The sequence below is a fragment of the Pygoscelis adeliae genome, unplaced genomic scaffold (assembly GCF_000699105.1).
Source record: "Pygoscelis adeliae isolate BGI_AS28 unplaced genomic scaffold, ASM69910v1 Scaffold356, whole genome shotgun sequence".
Taxonomy (NCBI): Eukaryota; Metazoa; Chordata; class Aves; order Sphenisciformes; family Spheniscidae; genus Pygoscelis; species Pygoscelis adeliae.
Genome location: NW_008824949.1, coordinates 176,320 through 201,089, shown reverse-complemented (window position 1 = coordinate 201,089; position 24,770 = coordinate 176,320). Strand labels below are relative to the sequence as shown.

General features: G+C 40.5%; 1 protein-coding gene across 1 annotated transcript in view; it reads right to left on the bottom strand.

The window, feature by feature from the left end:
• Positions 1–24,770, bottom strand: part of RAD51B (RAD51 paralog B) — a 411,873-nt gene that overhangs the window by 210,790 nt on the left and 176,313 nt on the right. The window contains exon 8 of the mRNA XM_009325571.1: positions 11,930–12,026. Coding sequence (XP_009323846.1) covers positions 11,930–12,026 — 97 coding nt within the window. The remainder of the gene's footprint in view (positions 1–11,929; positions 12,027–24,770) is intronic.

The following is a 24,770-nucleotide window of genomic DNA, read 5'->3' as shown; positions in this document are numbered from 1 at the left end:
CTGCTGAAATGCCTACTGTCGTTTCTTGTGATCAAGCATTACCTGAGCTCAGTAACCGCAAGCTACCACAGTCAGGCAACGGGCATTACAGCTTATTACTAACCCCTCCTACTGATCTTTGGAAGTGGTCTGTATCGCCTGGCTTACATAAAAACATGCAAGAGAAAACGTTTCATATGTTTGTTTAAGGAGCAAGTCTACATTAGCAAATAATTTGGCACAACAGCGTCAGCTGGCCAAAAGAGTTGGTGCTGATCCCCCTATGGCTACCCTGTATGCACATCGTTGTTCTGTTCCAGACTCGCCTGCTCTGGTTCCCTGAGAACGTCCCTGCTCTGGCTGTGGCTTGAGGACCAGCCATTGGCTTAGATCCTTCTGCCTCCATGATGGTTTTGAGCACAACTGGCTAGTGTGGAGGGGACTTCTGGTTTAATTTCCTACAAAAGTTCTCTAGTTGGTGCACATCAAAACCACTCCACATAATGAACAAACATGCAGCAAGTGAAGATCATTGAGGACTTGCTTCAAAACCACGCTACTGATCTCAATGAAAACACCACTGCAGATGCAGGCTAAGAGATATTTGAGGCACACAATGAATCTTACTGGAGGGATCTGGTAGAATATGGGAATTTATGTACCTCTACTCTCAATGTATTTGGAAAAATAGCAGTCAACTCCTATACAGCATAAATTCCCAGAATGTCCTAGAGCCAAAAGCTTCAATTACTTAAAATACAATTCTGGATTCAGATTGGTTATCAATAATTTTAATTAAGAACGATCCTACATCATTTACAGTTCTTCCTTAGACCCAGATGACAAAATCCAGCCCACTGGATCGCTAAGCAAAACCAACAATGAAATTCGATAAGAAGTTGAAAATCTACCATATAAAAAAACAAATTAAAAGGTAAGCAAGGGAAGCAAAAAACTGGATGAAATCAGATATTTTAAGAACTCAAGAATTTATTTATTTTGTGTGTAAGACATCAAGATTTTTTTTCCCTTCCTTCAAAGCTACAGGGGTATAGCTGTTGAAGCCTGAAATTGTAGTTCCATACCCTTTTGCTTTTAAATTAAACAAATGATCTCAGTTTTTGGAGCGGTTTTTGACTCCAGGGAAACTATGCCATTAAGAGAGTGCCAGAAACATATTTAATTGATGCGTGTCCCAAGAACAGCTCAAAAGAGTGCAGACATACCACATATAGATTTCAAGGAAATTACTGAAAAGCCACAGAGCTTCAACAGAATATGATATGTGAAACACGGCATATGAAAGACTCAGTATCAAAAGGGTAAATTCAGTTCGGGAGATATTAATCTTATTACCTAAGAGGTACTATGAATCGGATATGCTCCTTTGTGCACCATATCCAACCTGGACAGACGGAGGAGACTTTATGCTCCATTTTCTGACATGTAATTAGTGTTTAAGGGATGATCAAGTTACAGATACAAAGTTTCGAACAGTTTTTTTGTTTGGGAGTGGCATGTACAGTAACCAGCCTATAACATAAGATTTTCTGACTTTATTTCCTTGCGTGGCTTACATGCTCCACAACTTGACTTTGCTGTTCTCATTTTCAGTTGAATGCTTTCTACACACCTGCCTCACAGAAAACCAGTCCAGCAACATCTCTAAACAAAGCACTCCATATAGAGCTCTGAAACAAGATTTGCACAGACTGAATTCAGGCTAATTTTATGCAATACAGTTTTTTATCCAAATGATAAGCAATTGTCATATTTTTCTGCACCACCTCCTCTCCTCTCTCCTTCCTACCATCATTGGCAATTTCCAGGATCCATTGACAAAAAAAAAAGTAAAAATAAATTATCTGTTGCAGGCTCCTCCCCTTGTCGGATTCATGCAGTGATGCCCCAGTCAAACTTCCATTACTGTAAATTATGAAGTCAATGGCCTTGGACTATCAAGTCAGTTAGCTATTACAATGTTACTATTTTACATTATGGCAATGAATGCTTTCAAAAAACAAATTTGAAATCTATTTTTGTTGTTGTTTATAAACTCCATTTAAAATAGCAGCAGAACAAAGCTTAAAAATCAGATCTCTAATTAGGACATCTGTAACTTGGCATTTTATATTAAAAAGGCTGTCTGCATGGCTTATCAAAGACCCTAGGCTTTGCAGAAAACAGCAGCAACCACATGAGGCTGCTTTCTGTTTATTTCTCCATCAGCATCCCACATCTGTAAGATTGTGCTCGTATCTATGGGTATATGAATAACAGAGTTAGTTTTACAAAATGTAGGGCAAGATTTAGCCCACCTCCACTAGCACTGCCCTATATAGCTTTTAATTACTTTGAATATAACTTGTAATTATTTCAGCAAGAGAGAAAGTCATCAATCCCTGCATTAAGGCAAGGAGTATTTGGGGAGAACTCTTTTGGAAAGGGTGGCGTGGGAGAAGCAGCAAGATGGAGAGGTGGTGGGGCAGAAGTTGCAGCTGGTACAGATGCAGCAGTCATGGCCAAATCCGCTGCGCCGCGAGGGAACCGGGGCTTGCTGCCAGCCAACTGACAGGGATGTAAGATGAAGAGGCGAGTCCATGAAGAAAGGCTGCAGCAGCGTGGGAGGACTATGACCTTTTGATCTTCAAGATGTTCCTGATGTACCAAAGTGACATGTCAGCTCTAATAGGCTGCACTCTCCAACTGGTGGCAGGGGCCTACAAATTACTGTGAGATCTGAAGGCATTTGTTGTGATGATCCTGGCCTGGATGGGGCATATCAGCGCTTCCCCAGCAGGACTATCTGACAGTCTATCCCAACGATTCCCAAACCAGGGGTCGTAACCTCCAGCAGGGTCACAGCCGCACAGAGTGGGGTCGCAAGCCTGACAGAGATGCGATTGTTTATGTTAGTATTTAGGGTCGCAAGCTCGGCTGGGGTGAGTTCACCACCAGAAACAGAGGCACAAACAGAAACCACTTGGGAACAGCTGGTCTAACAGATTTCACGCTCAGAAACAACTTCTTGATATTCAGCTAAAATGTGCCCAAACTACTCCCTTACATATCCATGTGCCAGCTTGAAACAACAACTCCCCTGCTAGGTATCAAACTGGCTCAAAGTACTCCCAAAGAATCATGGCTGCTTACATGGTAGCAGCATCTGCTTTGGGGTTTGCTTTTTCCTGACAAATTTTCCATTGTTAACAGTGGAGCTATTCATACTTGAGCCACTGTCTTTTCTACCCTTCCTTAGAAGAGAGATGTACCTAGTTAAGCACCAGCTTAGGCAGGAATTTTCTGTAGGCTGCAGCTTGCCTGGGAGACTGGAGCAACAGCAGGACATTTTAGGACAGTAGAAATTAGTATAAACTAAGCCTTCCCCTAGTTAAGCTCCAGGCATTTCCTCTCTCTGCCATTTCTTCACCCATCTTTCTGTACAGCACTGTGACCACTTGGGTTGCTCTTCTCTGAATGCTCCTCTATTTTTATTTTGTAGTATAACTGATATTATGAGAAAACAAGCAGAATTCAGATTCGATGAATTTTGCCCATGTGGAGCATGCAAAATCTGCTCATACTCAAGCTGCCTATTTTCATTAAATTAAGAGATAACACACCAACCATATACTGTCTTTTTATTATCATGTTATGTTTGGGTTTAATGTAATGTTTTAGGAGCAGACCCTCACTGAGAAGTTCATTCACATGCCAGAGCACCCAGCTTCAACCTCCAAAAAAGGCTAATAGGTTATAAAACTTCCATCATCTAAGACAATAAATCATTATTACAATAATAAAGCAGGAAATACACACAAATTAAGCAGAAACACCAATGTGCTCTTTTTACGATTAAGGAGAATCATCAATCAAAGAGGCTGCCTGAGATTAACAAGGAGCCACTTTTTCAAATATCCTGCAGTAAACCCAGAGGAAACCCAGCTGGAACTGCAACTAGAACATAGGCATCAGACTCTGAAATCATCCTCTGTCCCCTCGTTCTTGCCTTCCCTTTTGGCATAACACCTGCACCTAGGTCACTCCTAACTGGCTCAAGTTCTGCAGGTGAGCCATATGCTTCATGTAATGCCACAAGCCAAATATGATTCCCACAGTGATGTTTTCCCATGTATAGAAATGCTTCTGATCCCTCCCAGTCCCACCAGAAGAGAGATCCACTGCTGGTGCTATAAAACTCCACAACAAATTGGACTGAATGCTACTGAATGATGAAGTTTCAATTAATATTTTTCTCCTCAGCCTCTGTTTGTACAGATTTAAGGATAACCCATAGTAAGTTACGACAGAATTTAATTGGTCATTGTGCATGGGGACAAATGGTGTTTAGCTCTTTCCTACCCTTGAATTCATTTTTCACGATGTAATTTGAAAGATAAGTTAGTTTGGAACAGTTCCACCAACACTGGTTTCTGATTTAAACCACTGATTTGCAGGACCACAGTAAAAATGCTGGTCTATCTTTTATATTCTGCACAGGATGGGAAGAAAGGGCAAAGGAGAAGGAATTACTACCATTAAATAACCAGGTCTCTTAATGCTACTTTTATGGTATAAACAAAAGTTTAAATTCCATCGTCTAAGAGAAGATAGTTTCTATATTCACCCACATTGAAATATGAGTTAATCTTATTTTTAAACATTTTTAGGGCATAAGGAGATGACCAAATGTAATCTTGTTACAATGCTTTACAGCTATATGCCATCAGCTGAAACTCGGTGACTGACGCATGCATGCCCTCAGCTTACTGTAGTTAAAGGAAAACAGGCATAAACTAGTGTGAGTAGCAGGATTCGTGCAAACCCATTTTACTTTGCATTGGAAGGTGCAACACATACTCAGTCGCACTTTGTCTCAGCTGAGGTAAGTTACTTAGCAGCTGAGAGGTGGTAACTGCTAACCACTCAACTATGACTGTAAGCACTTCTGTTATCATGCCTCTGATTATATAGATGAGTGATTCCCAGCCAATGTACCTGAAGGGTTTTTGGATTACAAATTGTTGATTAATGATTGTAAGTCATATCACGTCTTCAGAAAGAAACCACAACAAAGCAGTAAAACTTTGTATTCTATCATCGTGGCGATTAGGAAATGAGGAATGGAGATTCTCTTAAACTGATATATAGAGGCCTTTGAATGCTTCTGCTGACAGTTTTCAACTGTCTAGATCTAGTGATTATGCATATGTCATTCAGCTTGAAACTTCCATAGACACGTACAGTCTCTGTAACACTGTTTTACTGAAAGATTTATCTTTTGATTAAAAAGCCGTTAAAATTTGGCTGGATGTTACTATGTCACTACTTCCCACTTGTTGAAATATAGCATCAAAATTAGTACAGGCTGACATGACCACTGTTATCATGAAATCTAACTGCTCCATACACCACCGCAACCCTGCATCATGCAGAAACAATCACAATATCATTTCCCCTAATGGTTAGTATCATTTGTTCCAGGCCCTGTAATGATGGTGCGCTTCCTTCAGGCGTTCTCAACAGCCAGAAGGGCTTTTTTCCTTCCACTGAAGCATTGGGGTGCAGACTTCACTACTGCTAGGAGCACAGAGTTACCAGAAACATGAACCCAGTGCAAGCACAAGAACAAAATCCTATTTTGAGGAGGCTAATTTTTCCCTCCAACATGTATTAATGAGTTTTATCAAGGTCCCTCCTTTTTCTGGTGCCCACTGCTCACCTATCCTGAAGTGGATGTGCTACATACTATCCTGACTTCTGGCAGGTTAAGGAAGATAAGATCCTTTCTCACCTTTCAGTGTACGTGGGCCTAACAGTCTTTTTCATGAAGGGTCTTAAGCTGGAGAAGTAACTCGAAGACAGGACAGACTGAAGGAACAAAAGGCTTCCCACAGCACTGTTGGCTGGTGAAGGGGATTACAGAGTCTAAGCTGGGGTAGCTTCTTAAAAGACAGCTGAGACATGAAGTCCAGCAGCAAAATAAAGAATTAGGAAGAAACAACTCCAGCTGTTCCACTACAGTTCACGTGAACGGGAACCAGTGAGTTGAGTAACTCTATCAACTCCTACACTGAAGTCAGAGATACCCAGGGCTCAGACCTGGAGGCACAATCCTGCGGCTGATGGACTCACCGAGCTCTCCTGTCCCATCATGGGAGGGTAGTTGGCCTTGGGCCTGAGTGGCAACAAAACCATCAAGAGAGAAGTGGCAATTCATATCAAAGTAAAAACAGAGGCAAATCTCACTACACTTCCCTGTATCATCATCACTGTAGAGGGCAAAAGATACACTGTAGCACTTCACTATCTTGATAAGCCATAAAACAGGAAGAGAACTCCATTACCTCTTCAGTGATGTGTTTTAGTCTTCAGGGTTCACACCTGCGCACCAGTCTCAGTGGGGAATTTTACTCCTCAGTATGCGTAGACATGGACTAATTGGTGGAATTCAGCTTCCACATAATCTGGCAATACCACTAGTGTTATTTGTACTCATTGCCTTTTTTTACATCTAAAATTCACTAACCTTCACGGGGTCTACGTAAGGGTCACAGTCAAAAGATCTTTCTTACACCATGCCACATGGTTTTTGAGTTTCATAAACAGGCCTAGTAATCTCCATACAGATTATTCCACAATGGTAACAAAAAAAAGGGATTTAGTAACTATTCCCAAATATTTCAGTCTTAAAAAGTCAAAGTGGGTTCAAATTAAAAAGATAGGAAATTAATTTATGAATTGACCTATTAAAAAAAATTATAATTAACTAACACCACTGTTTCAATGATCCAAGACAAACTATCTCCTCTTTCAAGCAAAATTGTGTAAACCAGCCTGCAATAGGTTTACAGAGCATTCAGCTAAAATACTAACGGCCTAAAACATGCTGAAGTGTTATGATACTTTCTAATCTATTGAAATTCACATCATGCTGGAGCACTTCACTAGGACATGCATTATTCTGCATTAGCTTTAAAACTACAGGGAGGAAGTGTTTTAGAAACTTGTTTAACAGCTGCTTCATTCATAAGTTCACAGTTCCTGCAAAACAGGTATGTTTGTGTTCTCACAGAATATTCTTTTTTATTTTTATTAAGTCACCTGCAGGTCCAACCTTAAGCATAAGTGCATACATAAATCAATAAATAAACAAACCAAAACAAACCAACAGCGTCTGATCTCTGGGGGCCCCTCAGTTCTCTTGGTAATTCCTTCAGTGTTTTCTCTCCATTCAGCACCAGGACTGAAAAAAGGGATTTGAAGGGAGAGCAGTAATAAACTACAGAACTGGTCTTACTCTGGGGTGAAGAGCAGGTCAACTCATTATTTTCCCCATAGGAATATCTTGAAATATAAAGAAAGAAAAAAAAATTGCAAAATAAAAATATATCCCCATATTTTAAAAAAGGCAAACTGAGGCTTGAAGAATAAAATGATTTAACCACAATCTGACAGGAGATCAAGGGCAAAGCAAAGAAGAGAAGCCAAAGATTCCAGCTTCAAATCTTCTGCCCCTAAAGTAGGAAGATCCTGTAGGTAGGAGATATTATGGTAGCTTAGTTTTCTCCAGTCTCCACAACACAAAAGCCTACTTCTGCTCAACAGCTTAAAAGAATTCAAGATCACAGCAACAAAGATGAAAAGGTCAGACTAAACCCATTGCTCACACCGTACACTAAAAATATACAATGCTATGACAAACTGCTTGATGAACACAAATGGCAGAAGATTGAATGCTGGCCTCCCCAGAGCTAACGTAAGTTTACAGACAATTTTAAACACAAAATAATTCTGACTTTTCCAAACAAATATCCGAAAGTGCTAGCTGAGACTGAAGAAGCCCGAGACAGCATTCCTTTTTTTGCCTGACACTTTGTGCATGCTGGGAGGGGATGCTGTTCTTGTTCATACCAACACAGCCCTGAGCTTTTTCCAAGAAAGATGGAGTTTGGCTTTGATGTCTGCGAGAGGAACTTAGAGCTTGCAGCTGGCAGATATATTAATAGGATAGGCACTGGTGGACTAGAAGGGACCTCAAGTAGGTCATACTGTCCTATCCCTTCACAGCACACAAATGAAACACACAAATTTCACCATCCAGCTAGGCTTAGAATTAATTTCTAATGACCCTCTACATTAGGTAAAATCCAGTCATGTGAACTTTGCAAAAATAACAAAAATAGTACAGCCACAGCCACAGATAACTTGTTTAAAAACATCAATTAACAGTCACACAAAATATTTTTTTGTGACGTTTGCACTCCACTTCTACTGTTCACTTAGCCTAATGCAACTTAAATCTATTTTTTAAATTATTAAATTATTTTAACTGGGTTAAGGACTACTTTTGACATGTTTAAAGCATTAATTCTTCAGGCCGCATTTTGAAGCCTAGTGATAGTCCTGGGCTCATCTGACCATCTGTGCAATCTAAAAAACCTTTAAGGCTTCTCAAAGTTGCCTTTGACTGGAAGAGCTAAACAGAGGCTATTTCATAAAGCCTCTGAAGATGCAAGGATGAAGATGAAATAGCAGTATTCACAACATGCTCCAGTCTATCCCCTACAATGACAGGGTTTGCGAGAAGACTGCATAAGAATGGTATGGCTACAAATAAAAAATGAGTTTGAACATTATTAGTCTTACTGAACTCCTTCAGATGATAATCTGGCAAGTATGTAAATCCCAAATGAATGCAAGGAGAGCTCACAGGTACAGAAACCTTTGTATTTTATTCAGCACTTCAATTTGTAGCAAACTAAGCATCTTGTTTTCTGTCTTGAAGCAGAAGCATGCATAGATCTGGGAATTTAGCTGGACATAGCCATTTCCTACAAGTACCACCAACAAACACAGCTCAACAGTTCTTACATTGCTACAAAAGTGGTGGGATTTTACAGCCAGTGCTACTTTTATAAAGCATTTAATATTCTTATAAAAATCTAACATTTTTAGGACACAGGTTTTCATACACTAGATTACAATTTTACAGAAGACAAGCTTTGAGCCTGAAACAGCTTGACAATCATCTTTCAGCTTGTTCATCAGATTAACTTTCTGTCACACATCAGATGAACAGCTTCCTTGGTTTCTTGCCTAATCTAACACATAACCCAAGCAATTCCCTTCTAAAGCACAATCAGAAGCAAAAACAAAAGCCACTGTAACATTCCATTTCTTTCTAATAACACATTCAGTTTGAAATTTTCATTTCTGCCTCTAAGAAAGATTACCCTTTTAGCAAACCATTTACAGTGATGGGACTCTGATTTCAGATAGGATTAAAACAACATATTAGACATACACAAACCAAGGGGTCTGAGTTGCTTACAGGACTAATAATGTGTTATGGGTCCTTTCACATATAGGTCACCGGTTCAAATTGAGCTTTAGATGGTGATGAGTGAAAAGGAAGAATGAGGTAAGAACCCAGTCATGAATCTGGCCTCTATTCCTGCCTCTGCAACATATCCACTTTGTGCACTTGGGCTACTCACCTAACTACTCTTTCCTACAGTTGTAAAATAGCAGTAAGTATTATGAGTATCACACTAATTCTAGAAGACTAACCCATTAAGGATTCTTAAAGTACCCAAGACTGTCAGAGATGAAAGTATTGCTACTTTCAGGCTGTTCAATAGCTAACATGAAATAAATTAGGGGGGACTTTCTCAGGACAGGTCAACACCTCCATGTTAAAAAAGAAAAACACTGGCCACACCTGTATCTTTTGATAGCAAGATAAACATGGAAATCAAATGCTGAATGGGCCTGAAATTCCACTTTTTCTCGCAGGTAGACAGCACTGGTTAAAACCGAATCAAACTGAAAATCCAGAAGCAGCTATATTATGGATAAGAAAGACAGAAGGGGAAAAACCACATAGTGTGGAGACGCACTGTGCTCTCCCATTATACAACACAGCATGTAAATGCCGTGTCAATGTTAGGCGACAGAAAAGGGAAGGAAGGGAGAGAAGGAAAGAAGTTTATCACCCCTGCATCCCTTGATAAAAGCTGAATTACCGAAACAGCCTGCACTGCTGCTGTCTGTGCTGTTCTTGTTCTGAGGCTAAACAAAGGTTTCCATTTTCAACAAGTGTCATGCTGGCACATTTTACCACTTCAGACCCTTAATTAAAAACAAGGAATGAGAGAAACAAAGGAAAACAACACACACAGAGCACCAACACATTTTAACTCATTCTTGGGTTAAGAGGTGAAAAATAATGGTGGTAGAGAGTTTAGACACAACATGACAGCTTCATTAATAAGCTGTAACTGCTACAAAAATCATCATACCATCTCTTACATGGTCCTGATTTCAGAATACTATTGAACTATGGCTCATACACAGCACTGAGAATCTTTCATATTTGCAGGAAAATTTAGAAGGATTTCCATGCTTTTTCCAAAGGCTCTTCAAGTATTTTAACCACAAGAACAAAATATGTTTTACTGAGAACATATTTTGTAATTACTTCCACTTCAGAGTCAGCTATGCCTTTCTTTTCAGAGGAAGCTCATACAGAGCAATCCAAAGGACAAAGAAAAGCACAAGTACTGCGATCAAGAGCATTTAATGAGACAGTGTGCAACAACTTAGTGCCAAGAAGGAAATCATAAAGATGAAAAATGATGCCTTCCTCTAGTTACCAAATTTCAACTCTTTCTGACAGAGGTAGGGAGCGATATTCAAGCAATGAACTTCAGAGATACTTTGGCAATGGATGGAGCCAACAAAAGCCACAAGCACAATTCCAAAATTATTTAATGGGCTGTGCTTTGCCCAAACTCCTATTGACAAAATTATGAAGTAAACACATCAATCAGTGTTAAGGCATTACACTGAAGTTATTTGCTACTCTCTGACATTCTGTTTAATCTATCTTCAACCTCTTTCTCTTGTCCATTGAAATGAGTTGCAGAAATAATGTCAGTTTTAACCACTTAGTTGGTTTTGCCACCAAGCTGTTCTTGTGTTAAGTCAGACAAGCTTGAGAGGGCTGCTTGTGATCAACCAGAACAAAGATAAGCTGACCAGAACCACCAGAAAGTGCAACAAGGAGAGAAAGAGGGGAAATACGCATATTTTACAAAGTAGGAAGTCTACATGCGATTATCATGCCTTTGTAGGAAAGATGAGCATTGCTTTACATCATACATTCGGGTCTATGCATGAACTGAACTCTAAATAGCAAACTTCTCTGCATCTGTCCCTGACTGAGGGTACTCTGACTATTCTTTGCAAGTGGGGAAAGCTGAAATTATTATATTAATTTGCAAAACTTGATTCAGAATTATCTTTTCTTCTTAGCACAGTAGGTCCTCACTATTACCCCAAAAATGTGTGCTTGTCTCTAATTCTGTGCAGAAAAAAGAAACATGAAGATGTAAAGTAGTAAAGTAGTATATGGCATCACACAAACCCTCATATTAATGCACACAATATTGAGAGCTGCAGTTTGAGGCACTGTACTTGAAAACCAGACAAGCATAATGCAAGGGACAGGACTGAGTATTTGTTCTCCTTCATCTGCGACCAGCTGTTTCTCTTTGGAATCACTGATAATCATTAGATAAGATCAAATTTGCAGCCTAGCCTGTGTATTAACTCTAGCAGCAGCTTCAGAAGACTGAGAAAATAATGCTCTAAATGCATGTGAATGAAAGTACAATGCTGAGGAACGTTATAGAACTGACGTGGCTCGAAAATTCATACCCAGCCCTTAGAAACTGTCAGATCCTTTTAGTTAATACACTTACTTTCTTTTTATTTATAAATGGATTTTCAGAGAAACTGAAAAATAATTCTGTTCCCAGACTGTTTTATGTTAGACTTGATAACTCGACTCTCACAGACCCCTGCATATCAACAGAAGACTGCAAGTTATAATGTGGATTTGTGTCAGTGTAGAGTTTCAGTTCTGATAGAAGGGATCTCTTACCTTCAGACAGGGACAAATCATCAGCTGGAGACACCAGGTCTGCCTGGATCGCAAGGCCATTGCTCAACGATGTGGTAATCTGATTCGTCAAGATAACCTGCAAACAGACAGGGAGAGGGGGAAGGGAAATGAATTTTTACAGCTACTGGAAGGCAGAGAGCAACCCAGGTGAGGACTGGAATCCTCCAGGCACAGCATCCAGGCAACCCTCTACTCTGACCTTCAGCAAATTCAACACTCAGAAAATTTTGAACTACCTGCAGAAACTGAAAGAGATAATTGCAAGAAGAGCAGGAAAAGGGATATTGTTAAAAAGATGAAATACTAAACAACAGTATGTTGATACATACAGCCGCCTAAAATGAAACTACTGTTCTGAAGAGCTTCATTCTTCAGTGAACAATTTGATGCTCCTTACAAAAAGCATCATTTTCTTCACAGACAAATAGGAAATCTATTTTTCTAGTAATTTCCACACAACTTATACACTTCCTTCCTTTGGCTGAAACACAGTGCCATGGAGAAAGCTGCTGTAGGGATACTTCCCCACTGATCTGAAGCACAAGAGTACTAAATTTCACAGGGCTATATCTACACAAGAGGCTCTTTCAGTCTTTTTCAGGATCACAAGATTCTGGTAAACAACAGACTGTAGTACCCACACAGTGCTCTCCTCTGACAGCACGAGCAATGGTCTTGCTTGCAAGAGACGAACAGTTTCTTGCACCTTTGAACATGTACTTTTTTCGAATAACAGAAAGCTTTAAGGCAAGCACTGTGAACACCATAGAGAGAAGAGCATAGATATCAACACAATTATCTCCTAATGCTTTGGATCTCTAAGCAGCTACAGTTTCTGCAATTACAATTGGTCTCCACTTCGCAGACTGACAAAAACTTCAGAAAGTACTTTTTTTTTTTTTAAAGAACCAAAATGATCCTTCTACTTGCACTGAGAACAGGCTCCACTCCAAACAAACTCTCTTTGAAATTAATGGCCTGTCTTCAGCTGTATTTGACACAGGAGGAAGGGAGAAAGGAATCCTACATGGTACTCTGTGGGTGCAGTTTCATGATGCTACTGGAATAAATTAACAGCTTGCCATTGCTAAAAGGAAGAGAATTTCTCTGCTCTTCCCTCCACTGCTCCTCCCTCTCTCTGATCATGGCTTCCTCCTGCTTTCTAACACTTTCAATAGTATGATATGACGCACTCTCTATTTTCTTTTTCTATTTCAAGATCCCACAGAAGCTGTATCAGATCACAGAGTTGTAACCGCAGTGGTGGTGTTGCGGGGCATTGCATCTTCTTCAAGCAGCATGACGTGAGCTACCAACAACGCGATGAAGTCTGCGACCTCTAGCAAGACCACAACTCTTCCTCCCTGCTCACGTCAGCCCACCCATCTCTGTGCTTGTAAACAGGCACAGTGGTGCCTGAGAGCTTTATGGACTGTATCAGCAGGACGAAATTGAAAAGTTTGTAAGTCAAATCTTCACCTACTCAACAGGAGTTCAAGAACTTCAGAGCCCCATAGTCATGTCCCTCATGCTCTTCTGCTACTGACTGCAAACTCTGGACAAAGTTCAGCTGGCTACCACCACCCTGCCCAGCTTAACCATAGGTTGCACCTTTTGGGACCGGGCATTTATGACCACTGCAGAGAACACGGACATGGTAGATAACAGCCTTGTTTGGTCTTACACCCAGGCTAAAGTTCTTGAGGTACAACTTGCAATACTGCCAACAGCAAACACACAAGAAACACATCACACCCCTCTGCTGTTTCCCCCAGAGCTGCTGCGTGCACCTATAAGCACCCAAAGGCAGAGAGGAAAGGGCCTGGCACATACAACCCCTTGCAGCCACTGCTGGCTGTCCTGTTCATCAGATTACAAAGTGAGATTCAATTTAATAACAAAGAAGAAAAAAGTCACTTTTTCCTTTCTTTGTGCCAGGGTACTTCTCTTCCATTTCAGTGAGAGAGTTCATCCTTGTGATAGGATGAACATCAAAACTGGTTCAAGGCAAATGAAAGGAGGGGGTAGCCAAGAGTCAGGACGGATAAGGAACAGGATGCAAGACCTTTCCTTCTTAACACTGCTTTCACTTTGTCTTCACTGTGTCACAAAACCCACAGCCTCACTTACCCACTGAGGCTCTTCTGGCAACCAGGCATAAGATACACCAACAATACTGCACAACACTGAAGCTTTTCCTCGATCCAGTACTAGAAAATGTGCTGAAACAGAACACACTAACAAAGTTATACACACACGTACTGGTGGGGTATGAAGTTTTCATTGGCACACTTTTGTAATGATCACATTATTCACAAGTGTCAAACGCTCTGTAAGCAATGCAGTCATCCCAGACCTGTGCCAAGATAATCTTTGTACTGTGCCATCACATATTTTATTATTTATACACCACATTTTAAAGAAAAGCTACCGTGCTCAAGGATTTTTTTTAAATGAAAAAAAGACCTAAGCACACCATATTTCATATTGCTCTCCTTCAAAGGAAACTAACTTTAAAGGCTTCAAAAATCAAAAGAAAAATGAACAACAAGAATAATGCAACTGCATTTTTTTTACCTTTGAGCTTTTTTGGCCTCCTCTTTAACCAGGAACGCCACAGCACTGTTCACTGTAGGACTGTATATCTTCATCACCCTTTATGTTTAACTCAAGCTACACCTCTGAACTTAGATTTCAATTTCTGATGTGTCCTTCAATAACTATTCAATACTAACAATATCCTAGACACCCCGCTATACTGTTTAAAAAGTCAGTTTAAAAACGCAGAGTTCTACCCAAGTAAATGTTCGTCTCTGGCTTGCTCTGAGGATGGGAATTAAGTGTATTCTTAGTTCCGTGACTTCACTGATAGTTAAACATTTGCTTAAATACATGTTTAAATACTATCTTGAACAAGCACGCTTCCTCTGAGACGAAGCCATATGCATGTAGAGAATGCTTATTTTGGAATTAACTGAAAATTATTCTTCATTTCTGCAAGCCTGCAGAGCCAACACAGAGATTCGGTTCTCCCGTAAGTACAAGCCAAGAGCTTGTTAGCTAAGCACTAAATTTGACATCAAATTCCCTGTCACACTTCTGCAGCTTCACTTACTGCAAAATTCTTCCATCGGGTGTAGGTATTCTTATTATCAAACAACCAATATTCATCTTTGTGCATCTACCGTAATACAGTTTGAACCTCACCCTGCACGTGTGCAGAGTGCTCCAAACTCTCACTGGCTTAAACAAGCTATGGGTTGCTAACAAAAGGAAAAAGGTTGGCTCTTACTCAGCTCCGGTTCTGAAGAAAAAAGTGAAGGCACTCAGATTTAGAGAACTCCTCTGAATACATACATCTTCAAAACTTCAATCACATGCCCTTACTGGAAAGTACTAAGATTTCTTTTATTTTTCCCAGAGTAAAACTTTGATCACAAATACTTTGGCAGTGAATAGTGCCATTCAAACAAGACCCTATGTTTTCAGCAGTCCCCAATCCTACAGACATTCAACTTGAAGCCCTGAATGTTGATACCACTCGATTCCAGTGTCTCATCTAAAGAATGTATTAACTTCTCCCCAAAGTCTCCTTCACCAATCCTAAAGACATGCTTACACTCCATTCTGCTATCCTTTGAAATGGTTCAATGTATTCAGAGAGTTGCAAATAGGTGTCTGAGGGAACAGTTAAGCCTAAGTGTGATTTGGAGAGAATATACAGGTAGACAAAGGAGGCATGGAGTGAAACAGCTGTGTGACTTTCTGATGAGTAATCACATTTGTGCATGGACAGAATCAGCTGAGCCTCACACATTGATCCATACATGCGTGCACAGAATATAATGCTAGTTCTGATCTTAATGATCCCATATGTTACAAATCACCAACATTATGAAGAAGAAGGTTAGAATATCTCCCTTTGGTCTGCTAGGTGCCACACTTGAAAGAAACCACCTCTCACTGCTAAACAGCGCCTGGAAACAGGCTGGGGTCACAAGTCCAAGCAGACTTACTAGAAAGAGTGCCTTGCACTGAATTAGCAATAGCACTTCCTCAACTTTTCATTGGAGATTTGCCATTAAAGTACAGATTAGATTTACCCTGTTTAGTACAGGAAACCTGCCAAATCCTCAGTCTAAGTAGGTAAGGAAAAGTTGCCTCTGTTGTGGTTCCTTTTGTCAGATGCTGGACATCGTTACCAGCCAAGCATAGCTTCCACTTAAAATGTTCAATGCCAATCATGAGTTTATTATCTCCCAGCAGAACACTCAACAGTGAGAATGTTGCTACATGATATTTTAATGTTATCATATTAAAATACACAGTTTTTTAAAATACATCGTATTTTATAAAATACCCAGTATTTTAAGAGGAGCTCCTATTTCCACCATCAACTAATGGAACAAAATATTTTCGTTACCAGAGGTACCTTCATTACCACTAAGGCACTAAAAGTCACAAAAAACATTACACCTCGCAACACACAACTGTGTCCTGACATGCACAACAGGTAAGGAGGTTGTGTTATTGCTTTCTGTTTCTACCTTGTGATGACTGAAGAGTGTAGGGCTGCTTCAGCCAGTGACTGTGCATGAATGGAAAACATCCCCCACTGCTAAAAGAAGAGAAAAAAAGACGCAAAGGTCAGCTAGACAGCTCAGTAACACTGGAAATTTGCCCCACGCAGTCTCTTATGGAGTTTAATGAACCATTGCCTTTAACCTTTCAGCCTACTCACTTGCAACTGGTTAAGCTAGCTATTTAACAAGTGAAAATTTACAGTCCTCAGCCTTCCAATTCCAGCAGAATTACAAACACTGTAGAAATTCACTCAGATTCAAATTTCAAAATCATTTCTGGGAAAAAGCCTACTACTTAAAATACCACACAATTGACTGACCACACAATTTCCTAATCTTATGAAAATTTTTACTTCAGCATAGCAGCCTTAGATTGTAAAATAACCCCTTCTAATCATTAGAAATGTTATGACAGCAAGAAGAATCCTTTTCCCTACGGTTAGAAAACCTGGAGATAAACACAAGGAGACAGTGGGAACACATTTTCAAGTTCCTAATTTTAGACACCTTAAAAAAAATGCTTACTCTTCTGATCACTTCCCCAGTTTTTACAGGTGCTGATACCTGGAAAAAAATGGAAACAAGAAATTCTCAAGGAAAATAGCGTTCATGTTCTAGACAGGTCATTGCTACTTCTAAGATTAATCCAGAAGTCAACACCGCTGCCTATATTCTCTTGAAATCTTTACATGTTGTTATGAAAATAGAATCTCCTTCCACTGATGTGACTTCAGCAGATGCCAGTTTTCTGGAAGCACATTAGAAAAGTAAAAATACTTATTTAAGGTGCCTAAACTCCCAACACCCCCATTTGATGGGAATAGCACAGTTCCTGCATATGCAGAAAGCCCCTGCAGGACCTGGGAGAGAGTTGGCCTAAGAACTGAAATATGACTGCTTTACGCAGAAGAATAAGCAAACTATTTTTTGTTTGGTTATTTATACAGTACAATTTTTCCAGTATGCCTCCTGCCCTTCCTAGGACCACACTGAAACTACTAAATTTGACTTTGTCATCCTTGCAAATCCAGTTGAGTAAATAAGTCACTTTCTGTAAACTTGTGGTCTCAGCCTCCTTGTTAGTTTATTGCAAAATTAAAGGGAGCTCAGCGCAGAACTATCAATCAGTAACCAGAAAAGGTATAAAGTCTTCTGGAACGTACCAAGAGGTGAAAAAACTCCACTCTTACGAAATGGCTGTTTGTTAAAAGAACGGAGCAGAATTCCCCATTTCGCATGCAACACTATTTAGGAAAACTCTTATTAAAGGCTTCCTATTGAGCTGGGAGAGCAAGCACAAGGACACTTGCAATAATCCCAAATTACTCCGCCCTTATTAGTCCATGTATTTTGTGGTTTTCACTGTACTCAAGCAATGTCACTAGAGAGCACCAAGTACAAGTGACAGTCAGTGGGGCTGGGATGCTGACTCAGCATGCTGGAGAAGGAAAAGAAGTTTTACTGATCCCCAGCCATTCTTCATACCGGTCCCTGAGAAGGCACCTCTCCCCCTCCCTGAAGCACAGAGCTTTTAATGAGGCATTCGAGTGGTCAGTAACGGGTGGAAACAATGCTGACTACTGTCAAGCACTAGCAAAAGGAAAGTGCACCAAGCAATACCACAAAGCCAGATGGGGCAGGCAGCAATCCTGGAAACAGAAAAAGGGAACAGTGAGAAAACTGGGGTGAAGCAGTATGCCTCAAACAGCTGTGAGAACCGCAGCCACCTTCTTGGGAACCTGTTACAGCTCCTTGAGACTGGCATTGGTCTGCTCAAGGAAGAACCCTATATTACCACCGTCTGTCACAGTAACAGGGTATTTGTGATCTTCATCTAAGCTACGCACTAAATTAGTTTTTTCTTCAGCATCAGTAGCTATTTGCCACAAAAGCTGTCAAAAGTTGTCAACGACCTCAGCAGGACTTGTACCTAATATTCACAAGGAAGAAAACTTCCTTAAAACTGAGCATTTTCAGTGAAATCAGGGAGTTAGAGACAGAAAAAGTAAAAGTCTGAACTGCAATACTGAGAGTTTCTAAACGAAATAAGAGTTTTAAAGAGAGAATTTCGAGTGCCTACAGCTACTGGGCACTCGAAGCTGGCTACTGCAGCGATACTCCACAGGGGCTCACCTCACCGGAGAACAGACTTCTCCGGTGAAAAGCCTCTGCACAATCAAGACAGTTCTGGGCTCCAGGACCAAACCATACATATATATATCACAACTACTACTATGATAGGAGATTAAATATATACACATATCGTCATTCTTAGAAAATGTAAACTATTTTGGCTCATACAAACCAAACACAGAAGAGAAAACCCAACAGTTTATCATCTCAAATCCAAGCAAATCACCACACCCACCCCGTACTCGTCCCCGGAGGTGTCCCGTACTCCCAAGCTGAGCAGCCATCGGCCCCAGCATCTCAGGTTTCTGTGGGGAAGAATGAAAATAATGTCAAGTACTCCACAGAGCCCAGCCATCACAAGCAAAAAGCCTTACAATAAATGAAATTCCCATGTTCAAAGTCAAACACCACTTCTGGTGTTTAATCAAGGCCTAACTAACAAAGATACTCAAAAGTAATTTTACATGTGGTACTAAAATGGTTGTAGCTAACAAAGAAAGCACGAAGCTCCTTCACTGCAGGCATAAGCAATAGACAAGTGCCCACATTTAACAACTGTTGCTAATCCAAATCAGTTGAAAGAAAAAGTACCCATTACAACCATTTTGTATACATGACAGAGGCATAGGCTGTAATGGTGATGCTCACTTTAGAGGGGAGTAGATGGATGTTTTCAGACACAAAGGTATAGCAGCTACCCTGACTGAAGGCAAAGAAGAGGCCTCTGTGCCGAGAGCTGTTAGAATTGACATCTCAACCATTGTCACCAGAATTTGGCACAATTCTCTGAGTAACAGATATATATACACAAACCACTGGAAACCTATTGAGAAACACTTCCTAATCCCATAAGCAATCTAGCAACAAGTGTTGGCGTTGCCTCAGAGGAATTTCGTCTGTACCTATTTTCAGCTGTACCTATTTTCATCCCATCCAGGAAAAAAAAAAAAGGGCAATTAAACAGCCTAACAGCATAGAAACAAGAAAGTAATGATTCTCTGGAAGGCTCACAAGCACCTTTTAAAAGATTAGTGACCTGTTGCTCAGGACACATTGCTGCTAGCTGCAACCTTATTAGAGCTCCTAGGACAGGATTTCCAGCTCCTGCTTTGTCATGGTATCTCTATCCAAGCTGCTCCTCTTTCCTCCCTCAGTGAGGCAATTCATAGAAGCAGATATCATTTTATAGTCACTGTATTTCACTGAGGAGCGACATAGGAGTCGGAAGAAACCAAGGTATCTTTCAGAGACTGGCCACTGTATTTACAACCAATTTATTCTGCTTTGGATAGGAAAAGTACAAAGTTATGCAATTCTATTCCATAAGCCTTGTGGAGAAGTAAAGCGTCTATTCACATCTCTGCCAACTGCTTAAAAATAATCACAATGAATTAATAAAACTCCCACCAGAAGAAAAAAAGAAACAAAACAAAACAAAAGCATGCTGTTCTCAGGCAGCTACACGTCTTCAAGTTGAAATAGCTACCACCCAGCGATAGCCTGAGGTCTTCAGCCTTTCCTACTCTGTGAACGAGGAATGCAGCCAACACAAACGTAACCTTCAAAATCCATGCCACAGCACCCTTGCACTGTGCTGCTCGGCAAGAAAGCTTTGTGTGCCTGGAAGGCCTTCACATCCAGCAGCCTGCACAGACCTGTTTGCAGAGACGTGCGTAAGACACCCCCCCCGAGGGATTGCCTCCCACCTTCATACCCTGCCAGTCACCCAGAGATCCAAGTTCGTTTCCAGCAGACCTCCCCTCCCCTCCACCCTCCCCTGCAGCCTCTGCATAATGATGGCTTTCTGAATTGAGCTTACTCCTGTGCATAGCAAGCAATGAACCACAGTAAGAGGCTGGTCTGATACCAGCTGAGCCAACGCGGAGTACCTCGCAGGAAATCACTGTAATCCACAGGCAACTTTTACAGCCAAGATGTTCTGCACTCTCAAAGCGTCAAACACCACCACTTAAAAGGGAGTTTTCTGATGAATGCCAAATTGTCTTCTAAAAGAGTAAATAAAATAAAATTATGAATTCACACTTCGCTCTTAGATCACGCGCTGTTCTCAGCAACAGGGCTTTTGGTTGGTTTAATTTGTTTGTTTTTGAAGGATGGGGAAGAAACGGGGTTGTCTGGAACATCAGCATAGTACAGAACCTCAGTTCTGCTCTGGAGTGCTCCAGGCTGAGAGGAGAGCTGAGTATGTCTCCTACTCTTCAACAGAATTGCAAGGAAGTCAAAATTTATGCTTACTTTTTTCTCCGTGAAAAACCTAGTTTAGTTTATTGGCACTCATTAGCTTTCATTAGCAGATCCGAAAGCAGACCGAAGGCTCCTTCCTTTCACTCGCTGAGTTCAGACCTTCCGCCATGCACCTACCCTGCTTCACCTAGCACTTCACATTTACCCAGACCTACACAAATTCTGTGACATTAAAACTCACTACCTTCTGATGGAATAAATGTATTGTTACCCCTATTGTAGATACAGATGCTCAGACACTAAGCAAACTGACTAATCTTTACTACCACTCCTAAACCCTGACTTCAAGAACAGAGTTGGAACGGCTCATGCTCACCTCAGCACTCTAGGACACCTCAGGACAATCTAATATCTATCCAGCAAATTATATATTGGTAATTCTTTCTATATTTGGCATTTATCTTATTAAGTTTTTCTACACCTGTCTATATTTAGTTTTTTCCTAACAACTAAATAGGAATATGAACTAAACTAATGAAATGCTCCTAACGAAGGCCTATTTTGGGCTCATGGCCTGTTTCAAGCTGATAATTAGTGTACCAGCATTTTTATTTGATTTTGATGTTTTGACAAGCCCATCAGAAAGACTGTTTATAGTAATATACACATGCAGGTCTAGAGAGGTATAGTGTATAAGGCACAACTCAATCTCAATGTCATTAATTCCATTAATTCCTCAGATTCCTTCCAATTAATGCCTTCAAGCCTTCAAGGCAGCGGGTCACAGGAGACTCGCTGGGTCTTGAATGCAAACTGGAACAGCTCAATGGGCTGCTGTAATTTACAGCTTTGCTGAACAGTTTTTAAAACACTCTCCCTAGCTCCACCTTATCCCACATCATGACCCTATGCCAACATTTTTAGAGGGAGGACAGTGTTAGTTCAGACTGCTCCTCGGTGCCTCGTGGAAGCAGCAGAAAGCAGTTTTAGGATGTGCTAGAAATCCCATCAACGCTTCGCTGTTCAATTCCCCTGCAAACCATACTTCCTTGCCTGTCCTGCAGCACTGGAGCTTTTCTGTTTACTTTTTAGGCAGGCAAGAGAGGACTACAGGAATATTTGCTCCCCCTTGTCTATTCATTTGTCATTCATCATCCTGGCCTGTATCAGAAATAGTGTGGCCAGCAGGAGCAGGGAAGTGATCGTGCCCCTGTACTCGGCACTGGTGGGGCCGCACCTCGAATACTGTGTTCAGTTTTGGGCCCCTCACTACAAGAAGGACGTCGAGGTGTTAGAGCATGTCCAGAGAAGGGCAACAAGGCTGGTGAAGGGTCTGGAGAACAAGTCTTCTGAGGAGCGGCTGAGGGAACTGGGGTTGTTTAGCCTGGAGAAAAGGAGGCTGAGGGGAGACCTCATTGCTCTCTACAACTCCCTGAAAGGAGGTTGTAGCGAGGTGGGTGTCAGTCTCTTCTCCCAAGTAACTGGCGATAGGACGAGAGGAAATGGCCTCAAGTTGTGCGAGGGGAGGTTTAGATTGGATGTGAGGAAAAATTTCTTTACTGAAAGAGTGGTTAAACATTGGAACAGGCTGCCCAGGGAAGTGGTGGAGTCACCATCCCTGGAAGTATTTAAAAGACGTGTAGATGCGGCACTTAGGGACATGGTTTAGTGGGCATGGTGGTGTTGGGTTGACGGTCGGACTCGATGATCTTAGAGGTCTTTTCCAACCTTAATGATTCTATGATTCTATGATTCATTTAACCTTTACAGGCAGGTAACTACTAACACCACCACCAGACAGCATTGCATGGCTTACGTTGTTTTATACTCAACATACTCTATCAGCATCACAGAAGTGGAGCAAATCTTTTCTAGCCTACAGTGATGTTAGATATCACAGCATGCTTTACACAATGCATGTTAGAGAAGTTTTATTTTCTTGCTGTGTTATGGTAGCCGCCGCCTTTCACTGAACACATTTCAGACACAGACAAGATTTTTATACTTATCTATAATGGCTATCCTTAGAGAATCATGTAGCTTTATTTCAGTGTATATAACTGTCAGTAGATTTTGAATACAGGGTATCAGGGAATTTGGATATATACCTCCATCCCCCAATTTGCCCAAGGGAATTTAACAGGTCTGTAGAGTATTAGGGTAGTAACTGATATTGCACAGAAGCCTGACAACTAAACCAATAATTTTTACAAAATGAGGAGGCGGCTATTAAGAAAGCAGGAATAAACTAGGCACTGACAGCATTATTTAGTGCAACTAAGGCCCATTTAGTGAACACCGTGCCCCTGGCGATTTCAAAGTGTTCTCATGAACAAAATTCAGTTATCATCCTCTATAGCTACAATGGCTGTAAAAAAAGAGTAGAAATCATCCAGAAAACAAAACACGCAGCTGCTGAAACAAACAGCCTCGCAAGTCACCATCAGTTTCACTTCCCTGTGACCCAGGGCTCAGAAACATATGAAAGAACAAGTGAGAATGAACAGCTGCAAATTATATGTACTACAAGATGTAGGCATATAGTAACATTACAGTTTAGACATTTTCATATACCAAATTGCATTTGCACCCTTTTCAGCCTACCCTGCAATTTAGCCAGTAATCTATTTCTACCAGAAACATTTATAATATTTCAAAATATTAGTAGCTTCAGCCTCCCTTAAAATGCAATGGACATACAAAATAAACGAGGTACAGCTAAGCACACCAGTCTGAATGCTGGGTAGTATTTTTCTGCTGTACCAGTGAATAGTTTTAATAGTCAACATTTTTTAGTCTAATTGGACTGAAAGTGGAAGTTTTACCATCTAGCTTTTGAGATTTGTAATAAATCAACATACCTCTAATACCATGCAATATTTTTATGCAAAGGAAAATTGCTTGGGTATACCTCGTCTGTCTCCTAAACCTGCAAAGTTAGACGGTAAGAGATTTAAACTTTAACATCCTTCCACTTAGAATGTTCAACACATTTTTATAAACTAAGATATTCTGAAGCAATTTTTCCTAAAAAAAAAAAAAAATACAACCTATGCAAAATGCACGATGGTGCACTGTGGTATGAAGTTTTATCAGCACTTTTTGAAAATTGCTATAGCATTTTAGGAAGCCTTGCTACTCAGTAGTTAGATTATCCTAAGTGCTTCTTCCACAAAAGCACATTAAAAAAATTGTCTACGAGTTACAGATAAATAGCCCATAAAAACAGAAAAAAAAGTACATGTGTGTGCATGATTGTTTTCCAAACATATCTGATCTGATATTACCCAGAGGAAAGAAGAGGGGAGGGCACATAAATCAGCCAAGTTTCTTCTCTTCAATATTTGGGGGAAAAAATTAAATAATCTTGTGGCTCAAGATATTCTGGAATTTCTGTGGCATTGTCTCAGCCTCTGTATCCTATTTCTTCTAAATCCTTTCACTAGGAAATATAGTTAGTCAGTATTTCCCCAATAAAATTGGCCTTTATGTTACATTTTAAAATGACAAATTTCTATTTACCTACCTAACTCGCTTAAATTGGAGCGTACTTTACTTGGAAACATGAATCATTAGAAACCTCTTTGAAAGTTAGTACTCAAGATGGAAAATGTACTCAGAAAAATGCAAGGAGTCGTTTTTGTGCTGAGACTGCAGCATGACACATCCCCCTTTGGCTTTGCTTAATACAGAAAAATAGTATTTGAGATTGTCCAAACAAAATCACGGACCCATGAAACTATACTCAAGCTAATTTCTCACCTCTTGGGATAACAACCCAGCCCTCAAGGTCACTGCATAAATACGTGCACAAGGCAGCACTGTAGAAGCAATGTTATCTCCTCTGCGTTGCAGGGAGGATCAGTCCTGCAGGGTTGTTTCGGCAAATCTTTTCCCAA